The sequence below is a fragment of the Salvelinus namaycush genome, chromosome 4 (genome assembly GCF_016432855.1).
Source record: "Salvelinus namaycush isolate Seneca chromosome 4, SaNama_1.0, whole genome shotgun sequence".
NCBI lineage: Eukaryota > Metazoa > Chordata > Actinopteri > Salmoniformes > Salmonidae > Salvelinus > Salvelinus namaycush.
In genome coordinates this window covers 26,595,720-26,616,697 of record NC_052310.1, presented here as the reverse complement: position 1 = coordinate 26,616,697, position 20,978 = coordinate 26,595,720, and the positions used below count along the sequence as shown (strand labels likewise).

The window sequence follows — 20,978 nt, the reverse complement described above, 5'->3', positions numbered from 1 at the left end:
ATGTGTCACTGTCACCTTGCTTTCTCAGATTTCTCTCTCAGAGAGAGAGGAAGGCTAGGTTGTAGCAACCTCATGATGGGTATCGGGAAAATTTGAGTATCATATAGTAGCCTAAACCTATCAATGTTACATTGAGCTGGGTGAATGGAATATGAATGCTAGTCATCCAATATGCTGAAATAGAAATAAGGCCCATAAAAAATGTAATCATCCTCCCTCATCTTAAAAAGACACAGACCGCCGCCACTGGTGATTGTGTGTCAAAAAGAGTGATGGTGTGTGTGATTGTCAGAGTGAGTATAAGCGTTGGTATGTGTGCATACATATAAGCGTGTTAGACTCACAGCATCGTTCTCCAAATCGAAGGCGTCTCCGTTGCCATCTCCTCCCTCCCACCTCTGCAGCACCTTCTCTTTGTGTTCCCCATTGACACGGGTCGAGCTGATGGACGTGTCTATGAACGTGTCTGCACATACAGGGTAGAAACACAAGCATTATCCAAAAAGTAATGCGTGAGACAGAGAAGAGGTATATCTCTTTATATGACCCATAAACTGTCCCCACAACGTGTGTTTATGGTAAGCAGACAACACATTACATTCTTACACAACATAACTATGACCCCATGCAAATTACCCTAACTTCTTATTAGTTTAGCCCTCAGATGTCAACTTGGAATTTTGCCTTAAAGGAATAATCCACTCAAAATCCCCTTTATTTGTTTTATTAGTCCATTGTTGATACAGTCCCAAAAGGTTTCGCATTACAGCAATCATGTTTTCAAGATATAGGACATTCAAAAAGAAAATTGCAACATCATCATAATGATGTGACAAATTACAATTAGCTTTCTGAAAGTCCTATAACAAAGTATTGAGATAACCTTTTGTTATTGACCAAATAATTATTTTCCACCATAATTTGCAAATAAATTCATTAAAAATCCTACAATGTGATTTTCAAGATTTTTTTTTCTCATTTTGTCTGTCATAGTTGAAGTGTACCTATGATGAAAATTACAGGCCTCTCTCGTCTTTTTAAGTGGGAGAACTTGCACAATTGGTGGCTGACTAAATACTTTTTTGCCCCGCTGTATATTGAAACTTGATTGCTGACAGGTTTATGTGAATATTCTAAAATCTGAATAAGAAACAGAAGTTCACTGTGATTCCACTGCATTTTCTACTGATGGTTTGGTCACAAACTGTTGCGATAAATAGCATACTTGCCCAATTTGGTTTTGGCGCATGCTCTATAGACAACAGTTCGCTGATAAAGTGGACAGGCAAGGTTATGATGATGATATGGATAAAAGCAAGATCATTTTTATTTAATAATTAGCAGCCAAGCACCAATCATGTCACCAGCATCATTCAAATAATAGCCTACCCTCGATATTTATTTCCATGGCGCTCATCACCGTGCACTTAACCATCCTTTGTGATGAAGTTATGAAATAAGTTCAGCGGTTCATCATATCTTATTCTACATAACTATGCTTTTCCACATCGTGGTGGAGGAGGTGGTAGTAGTAGTACAATGTAACATATCATTGCGTGACTCCAAGTTTAGTGCCACATGATGGTTTTTATATAAATATTTGCATATAAAAAGGCGTGTCCACCGCAATTGTCGCATAATCTATTTCACCGCCCAAAAAAGCATCCACTCTTGTCTAGCGTATTTTGTTTCGTCGACATCAGGACATTTTACTGACAAATTTCCTGTTTCCATCAGGCCTGTCGTGACTTTTTATATGCGTCAGGTAATTCATCCAAATGAAATAGTTGGATGGAAACCTGGTTAATGTAACCATCGACAATGACCTACAAATCCATTAAACCACTCACCCCTTACCGGACAATCTACACGTTGATCAAACCCAAACCTGTAACACATCCCTCCCTCCGTCCAACCCTCCCGATCCCACTTCTCCCTAGCTGTCTCAATTGCTTCAAAGATCGACCTTCTTCTTCACTTGCAAAGTGAAAACAATATGATGGAAGATCATCATTAGGTTGGCTTTCACCTGGTCTGTTCTTATAGATTAGTGAAGATGAAAGAGAGGTGAGGGGGTGACAGATTTGACACAATTTAGAAAAAGCACTCATCTGTACCTCTGGTGGCGTAGTTTAGGTCCACGTCTCGGCAGGTCATGGTGACCACGTCGTAAGAGCTGAAGACCATGGTGTCGGTGATCTCCTCCCTCCGGGGCAGGGCGGGCCTCTCGTCTTCGCCTCGCTTGTGGACTGCGTCCACTGCCAGCTCACACTGCAGACAGAAAAACATTTAAGTCAAAGGGAAGTAGGGCTGACCCCGACAAAAAATACCTTTAAATCGACCAAGAGTCGTCTGTTCTTTCGACTAATCGATTGGTTGACATTTTAAAAAGTGTATTTTTCCATATATAGACACGCCCTGTGTGTTTAATTAAATCAACTACACACACACAAAAATATATATACAGCACAAATCAAAAGTTTGGACACCTACTCATTCCAGGGTTTATCTGCATTTTTAGTATTTTCTACATAATAAATAATAATAATGAAGACATCAAAACTATGAAATAACACACATGGAATCATGTTCTTCAAAGTAGCCACCCTTTGCCTTAATGACAGCTTTGCACACTCTTGGCATTCTCTCAACCAGCTTCACCTGGAAACTTTTCCAACAGTCTTGAAGGAGTTCCCACACATGTTTGGACACACTTACTCATTCAAGGGTTTTTCTTTATTTTTACTATTTTCTACATTTTAGAATAATAGTGAAGACATCAAAACTATGAAATAACACACGTGGAATCATGTAACCAACACAGTGTTAAACAAATCAAAATGTATTTATATTTGAGATTTTTCAAAGTAGCCACCCTTTGTCTTGACAGCTTTGCACACTCTTGGCATTCTCTCAACCAGCTTCATGAGGTAGTCACCGGTAATGCATTTCAATAAACAGGTGTGCCTTGTTAAAAGTTAATTTGTTTGAGCCAATCAGTTGTGTTGTGACTAGGTAGGGGTGGTATACAGAGAATAGCCTTATTTGATAAAAGACCAAGTCCATATTATGACAAGAACAACTCAAATAAGCAAAGAGAAACAACAGTCCATCATTACTTTAAGACATGAAAGTCAGTCAATGCAGAAAATGTCAAGAACTTTCAAAGTTTCTTCAAGTGCAGTCGCAAAAATCATCAAGCACTATGATGAAACTGGCTCTCATGAGTACCGCCACAGGAAAGGAAGACCCAGAGTTACAGTACCTCTGCTGCAGAGGATAAGTTAGAGTTTCCAGCCACAGAAATTGCAGGCCAAAAAAATGCTTCCCAGAGTTCAAGTAACAGAGACATCAACTGTTCAGAAGAGATTGCGTGAATCAGGCCTTCATGGTCGAATTTCTGCAGAGACACCACTACTAAATGACATCAATAAGAAGAAGAGACTTGCTTGGGCCAAGAAACATGAGCAATGGACATTAGATAAGTGGAAATCTGTCCTTTGGTCTGATGAGTCCAAATTTGAGATATTTGGTTCCAACCGCCATGACTTTGTGAGACAGAGTAGGTGAACGGATGATCTCCGCATGTGTGGTTCCCACCGTAAAACATGGAGGAGGTGGTGTGATGGTGCTTTGCTGGTGACACTGTCTGGGATTTACTTAGAATTCAAGGTACACTTAACCAGCATGGCTACCACAGCATTCTGCAGCGATACGCCATGCCATCTGGTTTGCGCTTCGAGGGACTATCATTTGTTTTTCAACAGGACAGTAACACCACACACCAAGGCTGTTTAAGGGCTATTTGACCATGAAGGGGAGTGATGGAGTGCTGCATCAGATGACCTGGCCTCCACAATCACCCGACCTCAACCCAATCGAGATGGTTTGGGATGAGTTAGACCGCAGAGTGAAGGAAAAACAGCCAACGAGTGCACAACATATCTGGGAACTCCTTTAAGACTGTTGGAAAAGCATTCCAGGTGAAGCTGGTTGAGAGAATGCCAAGAGTGTGCAAAGCTGTCATCAACGCAAATGGTGGCTGCTTTGAAGAATCTAAACTTGTTTAACACTATTTGAATACTACATGATTCCATGTGTTAATTCATAGTGTTGATGTATTCACTATTACTCTACAATGTAGAAAATAGTAAAGATAAGAAAAACCCTGGAATGAGCACAGTTGAAGTCGGACGTTTACATACACATTAGCCAAATACATTTAAACTAAGTTTTTCACAATTCCTGACATTTAATCCTAGTAAAAAATCCCTGTTTTAGGTCAGTTAGGATCACCACTTTATTTTAAGAATGTGAAATGTCAGAATAATAGTGGAGAGAATGATTTATTTCAGCTTTTATTTCTTTAATCACATTCCAAATGGGTCAGAAGTTTACATACACTCAATTAGTATTTGGGAACATTGCATTTAAATTCTTTAACTTGGGTAAAACTTTTCAGGAAGCCTTACACAAGCTTCCCACAATAAGTTGGATAAATTTTGGCCCCTTCCTCCTGACAGAGCTGGTGTAACTGAGTCAGGTTTGCAGGCCTCCTTGCTCGCACATGCTTTTTCAGTTCTGCCCACAAATTGTCTATAGGGTGGAGGTCAGGGCTTTGTGATGGCCACTCCAATACCTTGACTTTGTTGTCCTTAAGCCATTTTTCCAAAACTTTGGACGTATACTTGGGGTCATTGTCAATATGGAAGACCCATTTGCGACCAAGGTTGAACTTCCTGACTGATGTCTTGAGATGTTGCTTCAATATATCCACATAATTTTTCTCCCTCATGATGCCATCTATTTTGTGAAGTACACCAGTCCCTCCTGCAGCAAAGCACCCCCACAACATGATGCTGCCACCCCCGTGCTTCACGGTTGGGATGGTGTTCTTCGGCTTGCAAGCCTCCCCCTTTTTCCTCCAAACATAACGATTGTCATTATGGCCAAACAGTTCCATTTTTGTTTCATCAGACCAGAGGACATTTCTCCAAAAAGTATGATCTTTGTCCCCATGTGCAGTTGCAAACCGTACTCTGGCTTTTTTTATGGTGGTTTTGGAGCAATGGCTTCTCCCTTGCTGAGCGGCTTTTCAGGTTATGCCGATATAGGACTCGTTTTACTGTGGATATAGATACTTTTGTACATGTTTCCTCCAGCATCTTCATAACGTCCTTTGCTGTTGTTCTGGGATTTATTTGCACTTTTCGCACCAAAGTATGTTAATCTCTAGGAGACAGAACACATCTTCTTCCTGAGTGGTATGACGGCTGCGTGTTCCCATGGTGTTTATACTTGCATACTATTGTTTGTACAGATGAACGTGGTGCCTTCAGGCATTTGAAAAGGATGAAGGATGAACCAGACTTGCAGAGGTCTACAATTTTTTTTCTGACGTCTTGGCTGATTTCCCCACGATGTCAAGCAAAGAGGCACTGACTTTGAAGGTAGGCCTTGAAATACATCCACAGGTACACCTCCAATTGACTCCAATTATGTCAATTAGCCTATCAGAAGCTTCTAAAGCCATGACATCATTTTCTGGAATTTTCCAAGCTGTTTAAAAGGCACAGTCAACTTAGTGTATGTAAACTTCTGACCCACTGGAATTGTGATACAGTGAATTATAAGTGAGATAATCTGTCTGTAAACAATTGTTGGAAAAATGACTTGTGTCATGCACAAAGTAGATGTCCTAACCGACTTGCCAAAACTATAGTTTGTTAACAAGAAATTTGTGGATTGGTTGAAAAACGAGTTTTAATGACTCCGACCTAAGTGTATGTAAACTTCCAACTTCAACTGTACGTGTGTCCAAACTTGACTGGTACTGTGTGTGTTGGTGTGTATATATACACTGCTCAAAAAAATAAAGGGAACACTTAAACAACACAATGTAACTCCAAGTCAATCACACTTCTGTGAAATCAAACTGTCCACTTAGGAAGCAACACTGATTGACAATAAATTTCACATGCTGTTGTGCAAATGGAATAGACAAAAGGTAGAAATTATAGGCAATTAGCAAGACACCCCCAATAACGGAATGGTTCTGCAGGTGGTGACCACAGACCACTTCTCAGTTCCTATGCTTCCTGGCTGATGTTTTGGTCACTTTTGAATGCTGGCGGTGCTTTCACTCTAGTGGTAGCATGAGACGGAGTCTACAACCCACACAAGTGGCTCAGGTAGTGCAGCTCATCCAGGATGGCACATCAATGCGAGCTGTGGCAAAAAGGTTTGCTGTGTCTGTCAGCGTAGTGTCCAGAGCATGGAGGCGCTACCAGGAGACAGGCCAGTACATCAGGAGACGTGGAGGAGGCCGTAGGAGGGCAACAACCCAGCAGCAGGACCGCTACCTCCGCCTTAGTGCAAGGAGGTGCACTGCCAGAGCCCTGCAAAATGACCTCCAGCAGGCCACAAATGTGCATGTGTCTGCTCAAACGGTCAGAAACAGACTCCATGAGGGTGGTATGAGGGCCTGACGTCCACAGGTGGGGGTTGTGCTTACAGCCCAACACCGTGCAGGACGTTTGGCATTTGCCAGAGAACACCAAGATTGGCAAATTCGCCACTGGCGCCCTGTGCTCTTCACAAATGAAAGCAGGTTCACACTGAGCACATGAGCACATGTGACAGACGTGACAGAGTCTGGAGACGCCGTGGAGAACGGGTTAGGGTTAGGGTTAGGGTTAGGGTTAGGGTTAACAGCTCTGGTTAACATTCTTGCAGTTAGCATGCCAATTGCATGCTCTCTCAAAACTTGAGACATCTGTGGCATTGTGTTGTGTGACAAAACTGCACATTTTAAAGTGCCCTTTTATTGTCCCCAGCACAAGGTGCACCTGTGTAATGATCATGCTGTTTAATCAGTTTCTTGATATGCCACACCTGTCAAGTGGATGGATTATCTTGGCAAAGGAGAAATGCTTACTAACAGGGATGTAAAAAAAATTGTGCACAAAATTTGAGAGAATTTCTGGGATATTCTGGGCCATCAGAGTTTCCTGCGCCAGTGAGCTCGGGACAGACACAGCTGTAGTATATTTGTGAAAGGGATAAGAAGTAATCAGGTATTTTATGAGGTTTCCACTGGATCAGAGGATTACATTTTTCCCTTTCATGCCGAGTGGTTATCGAAAGGGAAAGAGCTGAATTTTTTTTTTTTATACATTGTACATATACAACCATTGTCAAATCTCAAAGTATTCTAAAAACAGACTTCCTTGTTTGAAAAAAATATATAAAATAAGAAAAGACTTCCTTTACCTGCTCTTTGAGGTGAATAAAAAATTACTTAGAGATGCTCCACAGCTCATTAGTGGTGGTGAGTTAAGACAATCAAAAATACTAATCAGACATCCCCAAATGGGCACATTTATAGGCCTAGATTTGCGCACAGGCCAGGTAGCCTAGGCCTACTATTATATTACTCAACATACAGGGTAGCCTAGTGGTTAGAGCGTTGGACTAGTAACCGAAAGGTTGCAAGTTCAAATCCCCGAGCTGACAAGGTACAAATCTGTCATTCTGCCCCTGAACAGGCAGTTAACCCACTGTTCCTAGGCCGTCATTGAAAATAAGAATTTGTTCTTAACTGACTTGCCTAGTTAAATAAAGAAAAAAAGAAAAATGCAATACACAGGAGCACTCCTAACAAAATACAAATAAATTGACAAAACTCATAAATGGAATGACATAAACCAAAATCTGTTTCACACAAGTGTAGCATAGGTTACGAGCTCTGAAATTAACAGGTCCACTCTGAGAATGGTAAACGACTGTAATAATTATATATTAAATGCATTAACAGAAATTACTGTAACAAAACAAACATTGTAGATTAGAAATGATGGGAGTTAATGGTAAATGTAGGCTGCTACTGGTGATACTGTATATGTCATGGGGAATTGATAGACACTAACAATCAAAGGGCAAACAATTTACACAGTGAAGTTATTAAACAACGAATGCGCACAAAGTGGCGGAAGAGTCTTAGCCACACTCCCCGTCTTGGACCGTCCCATCCCCGCGGCCTCCGCAATGGATTAGTCCACTAAGACAGGCCTGAATCGGAAAGGTGTCTCGTTTGTCGTGAAAAAAATACATCTGTAAATCTATTTGCGATTGCTCAACTAAAATAATCTTAGTCGACCAACAGCCTATCTACCAAACAATTGACCAGTCGACTAAATGGGGTCAGCCCTTGAGGGAAGACAACCTTCTTTAGACCGTAAGGACTAGTAGAGACATCAGAGCCGCGAACACAAACCCTGGTCCCTGGTCAAGAACTACAGTGTGGTTTGGATCTTAGAGACTTTCATGTACTTACCCGTGAGCCGAGGGTCTTGAAGATACCCTCGTACACGTTGCCGTTCTTCACTCTTACGTCACAGGTGGAGCCCTGTAAAGGACGCAAAAAAGAGAGGGGCATGGAGGGAGGTATGTAGGCAGGAGAATGAGAGAAGGACCAGGAGATTGAAGAACATACTATCTAACACACTCTATGATGAGCCATCTCGACAACATTATGGTTCGATATAACAAGATGCTAAATGTCCGTGCAGACATAGCCCTGAGAAATGGCTGTAGACGCCATTGAATTCTACAGCCATGTCTCAGGACTAAAACAGACAACAACAAAAAACTGACCAGTGTTAAAAATGACTCACCACCACAGCTGTGAGGAAATGTATCATTCTGGCATTGTTGTAGACGCCCTCAAACACCTAGGAAAGGGACCAGAACATTCACCTTGAAAGAAACTCCATTCATTAGACTGCAGCTTTGTGCAGCATGGCCGACGATTCAGAAATCGATGACAATATATGTGATCTTCAAATATCGACAAAAAATACACACTGCTTTCAAACGGAGAACAGATGTTAGTTGCGTGCCTATTTCTTAACTGGCATAAAAAACTGAAAACAACATTAAAATGTACTCAACGGGGATGTATTTCAAAACAAATCCAGAGGGTAATAATTATGTAGTTCTATGGAGTTTTGGTTTTGTTGTTCTACAACCTTTGAGTCATACTCACAGGAGAGGACAGGAAAGGTGGCTTCACAGAGGTTCGACTCCTGGGGGGGGGGGGGGGGGGAAGAGTACAATGGGGTTAGAACAGATTTGACATTGAACAAAAATGCAATAATCCTTTCACTATATAAAAGGCTGGTCCTACTATACAGATTGCATTAAGTGTGCTAATGTCATAGCAAACCACAAAATTAAGAAAGTCACATTTCTAAATGTACTCCTACAAAGTGTAGATAGCTGTAATATGCACTTGACAAAACTGTGGATGTAGAACAATACAAAGCAGAGGTTTGGTGACTAAACCAATCAGCTAACATGAGATAACTAATTTCCTTACAAACCTAGAATGACATCATTGAAAAATAGCAAGATAACTTTGTATACCTTTTCGTCTGACAATCTCTGTGAATGAATTTATGACTAATCTCTTGCTTTGTTAGCAAAAAGTCATTAGTTAAAAATTCTTTATTTCGCGCCACAAAAAAACCCCCGCTTAGAGTCAACATCCTCCTCTGAAACACAGTGAGCGGTTGGCAGAACGATCAATATCCCATATTCTCCCGCCTTATTATTTGCTCATACTCGGATTGGCTAGTATGTATGGAGGACCGTTCCCGCCACCCCCAAAATAAAATCTGACTAGGAGCTGTGAGATAGCAAGTCATTATGAGATGGTAAGTAGAGCCTGACCAAATTTTTGGGCTGATATTAGTTTTTCACAGAAATATTTATAAAATGGGTCTTTATTCTACACATAAAGCGCAGATATTATAAACATAGATTGAACAAATGCATACATCTGCTCATTTGTGGTCATTAAAAAAAAAAGGATTGTCTGAGGGCGCTCTACGTGCTGCTCATTGAACATCATATAGCTCGGAAGTCCCGATGTGAGAGAGTGGGCATGGTGGTTTGACGGTGAGTAGCTTGCAACAGCCAGCGTATTTGAATAAGTAAATAATCCAAAGTATTTTGTACATAGTGTTGATGCAACCGTCTCTTTTAACCGAAAATAGCTTCTGGTTATCAGATCAGCGATTACGCACCTCGAACTGAAGTAAGATGTTCTCTTTCATGAGTCTGATGCAAATTATATAATGGTGCTCCCGGACTAAGAAGATAAGGAAATACAGGGGGCGCAGATCAGGATGCCTTGTGAGAATTCGTTGGCGAGTGGGTAACCTGCCACTACCATCCGTTCTATTGGCCAACGTGCAATCACTGGAGAATAAACTGGATGAGCGCCGTTCGAGACTATCCTACCAACGGGACATTAAAAACTGTAATATCTTTAGTTTCACAGAGTCGTGGCTGGCTGGGTTTTCCATGCATCGGCAGAACAGGACAGCTACGTCCGACGAGGGGTGGAGGTGTGTGTCTATTTGTCAATAACAGTGGGTGCGCCATGTCTAATATTAAGGTAGTCTCAAGGAATTGCTCGACTGTGGTAGAGTACCTCATGATAAGCTGTAGACCACACTATTTACCAAAAGTTTGAATGTATATTTTTCATAGCCGTCTATTTACCACAACAAACTGACGTTGGCACTAAAACCGCACAAGCTAATAAAAAATTAAAAACTCTAGACCACCTTTACTCCACACACAAAGACGTGTACAAAGCTCTCCCTCGCCCTCCATTTGGCAAAACTGACCATAATTCTCTCTTCCTGATTGCTGCTTACAAGCAAAAACTAAAGCAGGAAGAACCAGTGACTAGATCAATAAAAAAGTTGTCAGATGAAGCAGATGCTAAGCTACAGGACTGTTTTGCTAGCACAGACTGGAATATGTTCCAGGATTCATGCAATGGCATTGAGGAGTATAACACCGGTCATCGGCTTCATCAATATGTGCATCGACGACAACGTCCCCACAGTGACCGTACGTACATATTCCAACCAGAAGCACTGAATTAAAGGCAACATCCGCACCGAGCTAAAGGCTAGAGCTGTCGCTTTCAAGAAGCGGGACACTAATCTGTACACATAAGAAATCCCACTATGCCCTCAGCCGAACCATCAAACAGGCAAAGCATCAATACAGGACTAAGACTGAATCCTACTACACCGGCTCGGACGCTCGTCGGATGTGGCAGTGCTTGCAAGCTATTACGGACTACGAAGGGAAACCCAGCCACGAGCTGCCCACTGACACCAGATGGGCTAAATGCTTTTTATGCTCGCTTCGAGGCAAGCAACACTGAAGCATGCATGAGAGCACCAGCTGTTCCGGACGACTGTGTGATCACGCTCTCCATAGCTGATGTGAGCAAGACCTTTAAAAACAGGCCAACATTCACAAGGTTGCGGGGCCAGACGGATTACCAGGATGTGTACTTGGAGCATGCGCCAACCAACTGGCAAGTGTTTTCACTGACATTTTCAACCTCTCCCTGACCGAGTCTGTAATACATGAGTCTCCATTCAAGCAGACCACCATAGTCCTTGTGCCCATGAAAGCAAAGGCTACCTGCCTAAATGACTACCGCCCCATAGCACTCACGTCGGTAGCTTTGAAAGGCTGGTCATGGCTTTCATCAACACCATTATCCCGGAAACCCTAGACCCACCCCAATTCGCATACCGCCCCAACAAATCCACAGATGACCCAATATCAATTGCACTCCACACTGCCCTTTCCCACCTGGACAAAAGGAATGCCCATGTTTGAATGCTGTTCATTGACAACAGCTCAGTGTTCAACACCATAATGCCCAAAATGCTCATCACTAAGCTAAGGACCCTGGGACTGAACACCTCCCTCTGCAACTGGATCCTGGACTTCCTGACGGAACACCCCCAGGTGGTATGGGTAGGCAACAACACATCTGCCACGCTGATCCTCAACACAGGGGCCCCTCAGGGGTGCATACTTAGACCCCTCTTGTACTCCCTGTTCACCAAGCATGGCTCCAACACCATCATTAAGTTTGATCACCGACAGCGATGAGACAGCCTATAGGGAGGAGGTCAGAGACCTGGCCGTGTGGTGCCAGGATAACAAACTCTCCCTCAACGTGAGCAAGACAAAGGGAGATGATTGTGGACTACAGGAAAAGAAGGGCCGAACACTCCCCCATTCACATCGAGAGTCAAGTTCCTTGGTGTCCACATCAACAATCTATCATGGTCCAAACACACCATGAAAAGTTGGGAAGAGGGCACGGCAACACCTTTTTTCCCTCAAAAAAGATTTGGCATGGGTCCCCAGATCCTCAAAACGTTCTACAGCTACACCATCGAGAGCAGCCTGACCGGTTGCATCACTGCCTGGTATGGCAACTGCTCGGCATCCGAACGTAAGGCACTACGGAGGGTAGGCTGTACGGCTCAGTACATCAAGCTTTCTGCCATCCAAGACCTATATACTAGGCGGTGTCAGAGGAAAACCCCAAAAATTGTCAAAGACTCCAGTCACCCAAATCATAGACTGTTCTCTCTGCTACCGCACGGCAAGCGGTACCGGAGTGCCAAGTCTAGGTCCAAAAGGCTCCTTAATTAACAGCTTCTACCCACAAGCCATAAGACTGCTGATCAATTAATCAAATGGCCATCCAGATTACTTTTGTGATACTTTTCTTTTTCACTTTAGTTTATTTAGTAAATATTTCTTAACTGCATTGTTGGTTAAAGGCTTGTATGTAAGCATTTCAAGGTATTCGTTGCATGTGACAAATAAAATGTGATTTAATTACAGTAGTTAACATTTTCTTGCTAGCTAGCTCTATGTAGCCAGCAAGGTATTTAGCCTAGCAATCTGTTACTTATGTGCGAACACTGAAATCAGCCTTGATACAAACACTTACTGTCTAGGCCTATTATATTAGTGGGCTTATTTATATAGTTAGTTTTCTGAAATATGCAATCTGCAAAAAGCAAGACAGTTGGCACAGCCTTATCATTCAGGCCAAGTGCTAGCTTGCATTCATGATAAGATTGTTTGCTAGCTAGCTAGGTAAATTAGAACATCTGCGTGACTAAAACCAGTGTTGCAAGCATTTTCCTGCATGGATGTTTTCAGTCATCAGCGCATGCTATTTTCAGTTGAAATATATAGCTAGCCAATACATTTTCTATTGTATAACAGTGTAACTTACAATATAGTTTCAGGAAGAAAATATTTTAGTAAAGAACAGGTAGCATGTGCTTGTCACGGTCCCGTGTGGCTCAGTTGGTAGAGCATGGCGCTTGCAACGCCAGGGTTGTGGGTTCAATTCCCACGGGGGGACCAGGGTTCAATTCCCACGGGGGGACCAGGATGAATATGTATGAACTTTCCAATTTGTAAGTCGCTCTGGATAAGAGCGTCTGCTAAATGACTTAAATGTAAATGTAATGTAAATGTCATAGGAAGCTCAAAATTGCCATTAAGTGTTTCTATACATTACTTTTGAATGTTGTAAAGCACTAGTGAATCTACTGAATACAAATGTGACGCTTACGAACTGTGCATTACTGCATAGGTTGTGAACTTCAACAGTTTTAGATATACTTTGAGACAAAATTAAATTCATTCAGCCAGCCACCCCTTGTGGTGGTTTAGCAAAAACACTTTTGCATACTTCTTATCCACTGCCACAGATATACACATCTTTAACTCGTACCTAAGGAAGTAAACTGAACAAGTGTGTATTGTATTGATATTAAGTGCCTTCAGAATGTATTCTCACCCTTCGCCTTTTTCCACAGTTTGTTGTGTCACTGGCCTAAACGCACACAATACCCCATAATGTCAAAGCGGGATTATGTTTTTAGAATTTTTTACAAATTATAGTAGTAGTGTCTTGAGTCAACAAGTATTCAACTCCTTTCTTATAGCAAGCCTAAATAACTGTCACGATCGTCTTTGGGTGAGAGATTGGACCAAGGCGCAGCGTGTGCAAAATACATCTTCTTTATTATAAGAAGAGAGAAAACAAACAAGAAACGAACAACTATACACGAACTAACAAAATAACAAAACTGACGACCGTGAAGCTATAAATACAGATAGTGCTGACACAAACACTACACATAGACAATTACCCACAACAGCTAAAGCCTATGGCTGCCTTAAATATGGCTCCCAATCAGAGACAACAATAACCAGCTGTCTCTAATTGAGAACCCATTCAGGCAACCATAGACTTTCCTAGACACCTACACACAACACTAAACCATCTACTCTCCTTAACCCTCTAAACCATACAACACCCTAGACAATACAAAAAACACATACTTCACCATGTCACACCCTGACCTAACTAAAATAATAATGAAAACAAAGATAACTAAGGCCAGGGTGTGACAATAACTTTGGGAGTAAAAATGTTTAACAGGTTACATAAGTTCCAAGGATTTTTTAATGACTACATCTTCTCTGTACCCCACATATACAATTAATCTTTAAGGTCCCTTAGTCGAGCAATGAAAACACAAATTCAACCACAAAGACCAGGGAGGCTTTCCAATGCCTCGCAAAGAAGAGCACCTATTGGTAGATTGGTACAATTGTTAAAAAAGCACACATAAAAATAAAATAAAAAGCTGACATTGAATATCCCTTTGAGCATCTTTAAACACAAAAAAGTGTTTAAAGAAATTAAAATATATTTGAGATTCTTCAAAGTAGCCACCCTTTCCCTTGATGACAGCTTTGCACACTATTGGCATTCTCTCAACCAGCTTCATGAGGTAGTCACCATTTCAATTAACAGGTGTGCCTTGTTATTTTGGGGAATTTCTTTCCGTCTTAATGCGTTTGAGCCAATCAGTTGTGTTGTGACAAGATAGGGGTGGTATACAGAAGATAGCCCTACTTGGTAAAAGACCAAGTCCATATTATGGCAAGAACAGCTCAAATAAGCAAAGATAAATTACAGTCCAATATTACTTTAAGAAGGTCAGTCAATCCTGAAAATGTCAAGTACTTTGAAAGTTTCTTCAAGTGCAGTCGCAAAAACCATCAAGCGCTATGATTAAACTGGCTCTCATGAGGACCGCCACAGGAAAGGAAGACCCAGAGTTACCTCTGCTACGGAGGATAAATTCATTAGACTTAACTGCACCTCAAGATTGCAAATCAAATAAATACTTCACAGAGTTCAAGTAACAGACATCAAAAGTTCAGAGAAGACTGCGTGAGTCAGGCCTTCGTGGTCGAATTGCTGCAAAGAAACCACTACTAAAGCACACCAATAAGAAGAGACTTGCTTGGGCCAAGAAATACGAGCAATGGACATTAGACCGGTGGAAATCTGTCCTTTGGTCTGATGAGTCCAAATTTTAGATATTTGATTCCAACCGCCGTGTCTTTTTGTGAGACGCAGAGTAGGTGAACGGATGATTTCTGCATGTGTGGTTCCCACCATGAAGCATGGAGGAAGAGGTGTGATGGTGCTTTCCTGGTGAGACTGTCAGTGATTTATTTAGAATTCAAGGCATACTTAACCAGCATGGCTACCACAGCATTCTGCAGCAATCCGCCATCCCATCTGGTTTGCGCCTAGTGGGACTATGATTTGTTTTTGAACAGGACAATGACCCAAAACACACCTCCAGGCTGTGTAAGGGTTATTTGACTAAGGAGAGTGATGGAGTGCTGCATCAGATGACCTGGCCTCCACAATCACCTAACCTTAAGGCAATTGAGATGGTTTGGGATGAGTTGGACCGCAGAGTGAAGGAAAAGCAGCCAACAAGTGCTCTGCATATGTGGGAACTCCTTCAAGATTGTTGGAAAAGCATTCCTCATGAACCTGGATGAGAATGCCAAGAGTGTGCAAAGCTGTCATCAAGGCAAACGATGGCTACTTTAAAGAATCTCAAATATATTTTAATTTCTTTAAACACTTTTTTGCTTACTACATGATTCCATATGTGTTATTTCATAGTGTTGATGTCTTCACTATTATTCTACAATGTAGAAAATAGTAAAAATAAAGAAAAAAGCCTTGAATGAGTAGGTGTGTCCAAACTTTTGACTGGTACTGTGTACAAATGATTTATAAAGCCAGGCACATTTAACAGATACAATATTGATTATAGACCTAATTACGTTGGGATTTTCTCTCTCCTCAATTTTCTTAGACAATTAGGCTAAACCTTATTCCCACGAGACTAGTATTACTAGAAAATGTTGGTTATGTAATTATCACCCCAGAATATCAGTTATTCCAGAGGACGATTCGGACGGGATGTTTTTTCCAAACTGCCTCCTGTAATTCTCAGCAGATAGAGATAATTAGAGATTCAGAAAGAAGGGGAGAGAAAGAAATCGGAGAGACAGAGAGAGTATGAGAAAGAGATGGAGAGTATGAGATAGAGGGGCACAAATGGGATGGCCGTGTTGGAGGGGGGAAATAAATGAAGTTAAGTGGCTACAAACTACTGTAGTGGCCAAAAGCTTTGAGAATGACACAAATATTAATTTCCACAAAGTTTGCTGCCTCGGTGTCTTTAGATATTGTCAGATGTTACTATGGAATACTGAAGTATAATTACAAGCATTTCATAAGTGTCAAAGGCTTTTATTGACAATTACATGAAGTTGATGCAAAGAGTCAATATTTGCAGCGTTGACCTTTCTTTTTCAAGACCTCTGCAATCTGCCCTGGCATGCTGACAATTAACTTCTGGGCCACATCCTGACTGATGGCAGCCCATTCTTGCATAATCAATGCTTGGAGTTTGTCAGAATTTGTGGGGTTTTGTTTGTCCACCCGCCTCTTGCGGATTGAGCGCAAGTTCTCAATGGGATTGAGGTCTGTGGAGGTTCATGGCCATTGACCCAAAATATAGATATTTTGTTCCCGAGCCACTTAGTTATCACTTTTGCCTTATGACAAGGTGCTCCATCATGCTGGAAAAGGCATTGTTCGTCACCAAACTGTTCCTGGATGGTTGGGAGAAGTTGCTCTCGGAGGATGTGTTGGTACCATTCTTTATTCATGGCTGTGTTCTTAGGCAAAATTGTGAGTGAGCCCACTCACCTTGGCTGAGAAGCAAGCCCACACATGAATGCTCTCAGGATGCTTTACTGTTGGCATGACACAGGACTGATGGTAGCGCTCACCTTGTCTTCTCCGGACAAGCTTTTTTCCGGATGCCCCAAACAATCGGAAAGGGGATTCATCAGAGAAAATGACTTTACCCCAGTCCTCAGCAGTCCAATCCCTGTACCTTTTGCAGAATATCAGTCTGTCCCTGATGTTTTTCCTGGAGAGAAGTGGCTTCTTTGCTGCCCTTCTTGACACCAGGCCATCCTCCAAAAGTCTTCGCCTCACTGTGCGTGCAGATGCACTCACACCTGCCTGCTGCCATTCCTGAGCAAGCTCTGTATTGGTGGTGCCCCGATCCCGCAGCTGAATCAACTTTAGGAGAAGGTCCTGGCGCTTACTGGACTTTCTTGGGCGCCCTGAAGCCTTCTTCACAACAATTGAACCACTCTCCTTGAAGTTCTTGATGATCCGATAAATGGTTGATTTAGGTGCAATCTTACTGGCAGCAATATCCTTGCCTGTGAAGCCCTTTTTGTGCAAAGCAATGATGACGGCATGTGTTTCCTTGCAGGTAACCATGGTTGACAGAGGAAGAACAATGATTCCAAGCACCACCCTCCTTTTGAAGCTTACAGTCTGCTATTCAGACTCAATCAGCATGACAGAGTGATCTCCAGCCTTGTCCCCGTCAACACTCACACCTGTGTTAACGAGAGAATCACTGACATGATGTCAGCTGGTCCTTTTGTGGCAGGGCTGAAATGCAGTGGAAATGTTTTTTGGGGATTCAGTTCATTTGCAAGGCAAAGAGGGACTTTGCAATTCATCTGATCACTATTTCATAACATTCTGGAGTATATGCAAATTGCCATCATACAAACTGAGGCAGCAGACTTTGTGAAAATTTATATTTGTATCATTCTCAAAACGTTTGGCCATGACTGTACAGTAGAAAAGCTAAAGTATGCCATGAAGGCTTTCTTTGAGAAAAGGAGTGTAAGAGGTTACGTTTTTTTCTCGGCATGAAGATATTTCAACAAGTCCAGGCAATAACTGGGCTTCACTGATAACTCAAGCTTGATTCCCAAGTTTCTAAACTATAGCAAACCATCTTTGGTATAGAGCCTCCGTAATATTTGAATAGAGGAAGTGTGATCATAATCATTAGGATATTTTAGCAAGACGTCCTAAACGTTTAGGTCAGTTGTATGCTGCTTTGCGATCTATTAAAAGCAAGGGTTACATTAAATAGGCGCAATATTTTTTACTGATGCATTTGGCAATATTCAACTCATATGCATGCACAAAACATATGAACAAAAGCATTCACTGTGAAAGTTGATATACCTAGGCCATTCATATATAGGCTATGCGCAGCACTTCGTTCAATGTATCAAATCAGTTATTGTGTTCTTGCTCAAACCGTGAGCAACACCTGTCAAACTCAGATATTACTCTGAAAACACAGGGATGTCGATTCGCACGGGACTAATATTAAATCAGAGGACTTTGGAGTTCGCCCCCAAAAAAGTTGGTTATTCTGCCTAGAACTGTTACTCTCCTGCCATGTACAAATTACTGACGGGATTAAAATGACAGACGTGGCGTTTTGCGTTTGAGCACATAATTACATTACCCGACCACCCCCAATAAAAATAATTCCGTCCTAATAGGGTTTAAAGCAAGGGCTGTTGCTCGTCTCTACTGCATCCACCTCATTGTTCTCAATCCCAATATGCTGTTTAATTTTGCTACTATGCACATAGCAACATATGAAAAGGCTCCAATTCTACGGCGCACAGAAGATTGTCCCCTGTTCTGAAACAGGGACCATATCAAACGTGGGAGAAAGCGCATTTGTTATAAAATAATAGTAGATTTATTAGTGTTGCACCATTATTTTTTCGTAATATAACTATATACAATTTCAGTATAACATATCTTAGAGTAACGGACTGTGCCATCCCCGTGGCCTCCGCAATGGATTAGTCCACTGAGACATGCGCGAATGAGACGGGTCTTGTGCACCATGAAAAATGTGTTTCGCGACTGCTCGACTAAAGAAATCTCTACAACAGCCCATCGACCAATCAATCGACAAAATGGGGTCAGCCCTACTAGTTACAGTTTTGACTTAAACTGGCTTGAAAATCTATGGCAAGACTTCAAAATGGATGTCTAGCAATGATCAACAAACAACTTGACAGAACTTGAAGAATTTTTAAAAGAAATTTGCAAATATTGTACAATCCAGGTGTGCAAACTCAGATGTAATCGCTGCCAAAGGTGATTCTAAAATGTATTGACTTAGGGGTGTGAATACTTACGTAAATTATACACTACATAGCCAAAAGTATGGACAACTGCTCGTGGAACATCTCATTCCAAAATCATTGGCATTAATATAGAGTTGGTCCCGCCCTTTGATGCTATAACAGCTTCCAATGTTCTGGAAAGGCTTTTCACTAGATGTTGGAACATTGAATGGAAGTCCCACAGCATCCACAAGTGAGGTCAGGCACTGATGTTAGGCGATTAGGCCTGGCTTGCAGTCAGCGTTCCAATTCATCCCAAAGGTGGCTGATGGGGTTGAGGTCAGAGCTCTGTGCAGGCCAGTCAAGTTCTTCCACACCAATCTCGACAATACATTTTTGTATGGACCTCGCTTTGTGCACAGGGGCATTGTCATGCTGAAACAGGAAAGGGCCACCCACAAACTGTTGCCACAAAGTTGGAAGCATAGAATCTTCTAGAATGCCATTGTATGCTGTAGTGTTAAGATTTATCTTCACTGGAACTAACAGGCCAAGCACAAACAATAAAAAACAGCCCCAGACCATTATTTCTCCACCACCAAACTTTACAGTTGGCACAACGCTGTCGGGCTGGTAGCGTTCTCCTGGCATCCGCCAAACCAAGATTCGTCCGTCGGACTGCCAGATGGCGAAATGTGATTCATCACGCCAGAGAAAGCGTTTCCACTGCTCCAGAGTACACTGGCAGCGAGCTTTACACCACTCCAGTCGACGCTTGGTATTGTGCATGGTGATCGTATGCTTGTGTGCGGCTGCTTGGCCATCAAAACCCATTTCTTGAAGCTCCAGACGAACAGTTCTTGTGCTGAAGTTGCTTCCAGAGGCAGTTTGGAACTCGGTAGTGAGTATTGCAACTGAGGACCGATGATTTTTACGCACCACGTGCTTCAGCACTCGGCGATCCCGTTCAATGAGCTTGTGTGGTCTACCACTTCGCAGCTGAGCCGTTGTTCCTCCTAGACGTTTCCACTTCACAATAACAGCACTTACAGTTAACCTGGGCAGCTCTAGCAGGGCAGAAATTTGACGAACTGACTTGTTGGAAAGGTGGCATCCTATGCAGTGCCACGTCGAAAGTCACTCTTCAATATGAACCATTCTACTGCTAATGTTTATCTATGGCGATTGCATGGCTGTGTGATCTATTTGATACACCTGTCAGCAACGGGTGTGGCTGAAATAGCCAAATCCGCTAATTTGAAGGGGTGTCCACATCCTTTTGGCCATGTAGTGCATTTCATTTTCAATACATTTTCTAACATTTCTAAAAACATGTTCTCACTTTGGCATTATGGGTTATTGTGAGTAGATGGGTTAGAAAGAAAATCTATATAATTCATTCTGAATTCAGGCTGTAACGCAACAAAATGTGGAATAAGGGGTATGAATACTTTGAAGGTACTGTAGTTGCTTTTTGGTGGTGCTTTTTCATGTAAACCACAAATAAAATATAATTTAATCATGTTCATTTTAATATAATTTAGAGTATCTGTTAACAATTACATTGTTTACAAATCAGTGACTGTACTCATAATATGCAGAACTATCGGCTTGTGGTGAGGACAGCCGAGTTGCAAGCCCAGCTTCACACGCAATCGTTAGGCAAGGGCAATTCAAGTGTAGGAAAGGACGAAACAGCA

The 20,978-nt window shown here is 41.9% G+C and overlaps 1 protein-coding gene across 1 annotated transcript in view; it reads right to left on the bottom strand.

The window, feature by feature from the left end:
* The window catches only part of LOC120045811 (ataxin-2-like protein), a 50,011-nt gene that overhangs the window by 23,357 nt on the left and 5,676 nt on the right, over nt 1–20,978 (bottom strand). The window contains exons 2-5 of the mRNA XM_038990746.1: nt 8,676–8,732; nt 8,336–8,407; nt 2,118–2,271; nt 345–466 (exon numbers count right to left, since the gene is read on the bottom strand). Of these exons, the coding sequence (XP_038846674.1) occupies nt 345–466; nt 2,118–2,271; nt 8,336–8,407; nt 8,676–8,732 (405 nt within the window). The remainder of the gene's footprint in view (nt 1–344; nt 467–2,117; nt 2,272–8,335; nt 8,408–8,675; nt 8,733–20,978) is intronic.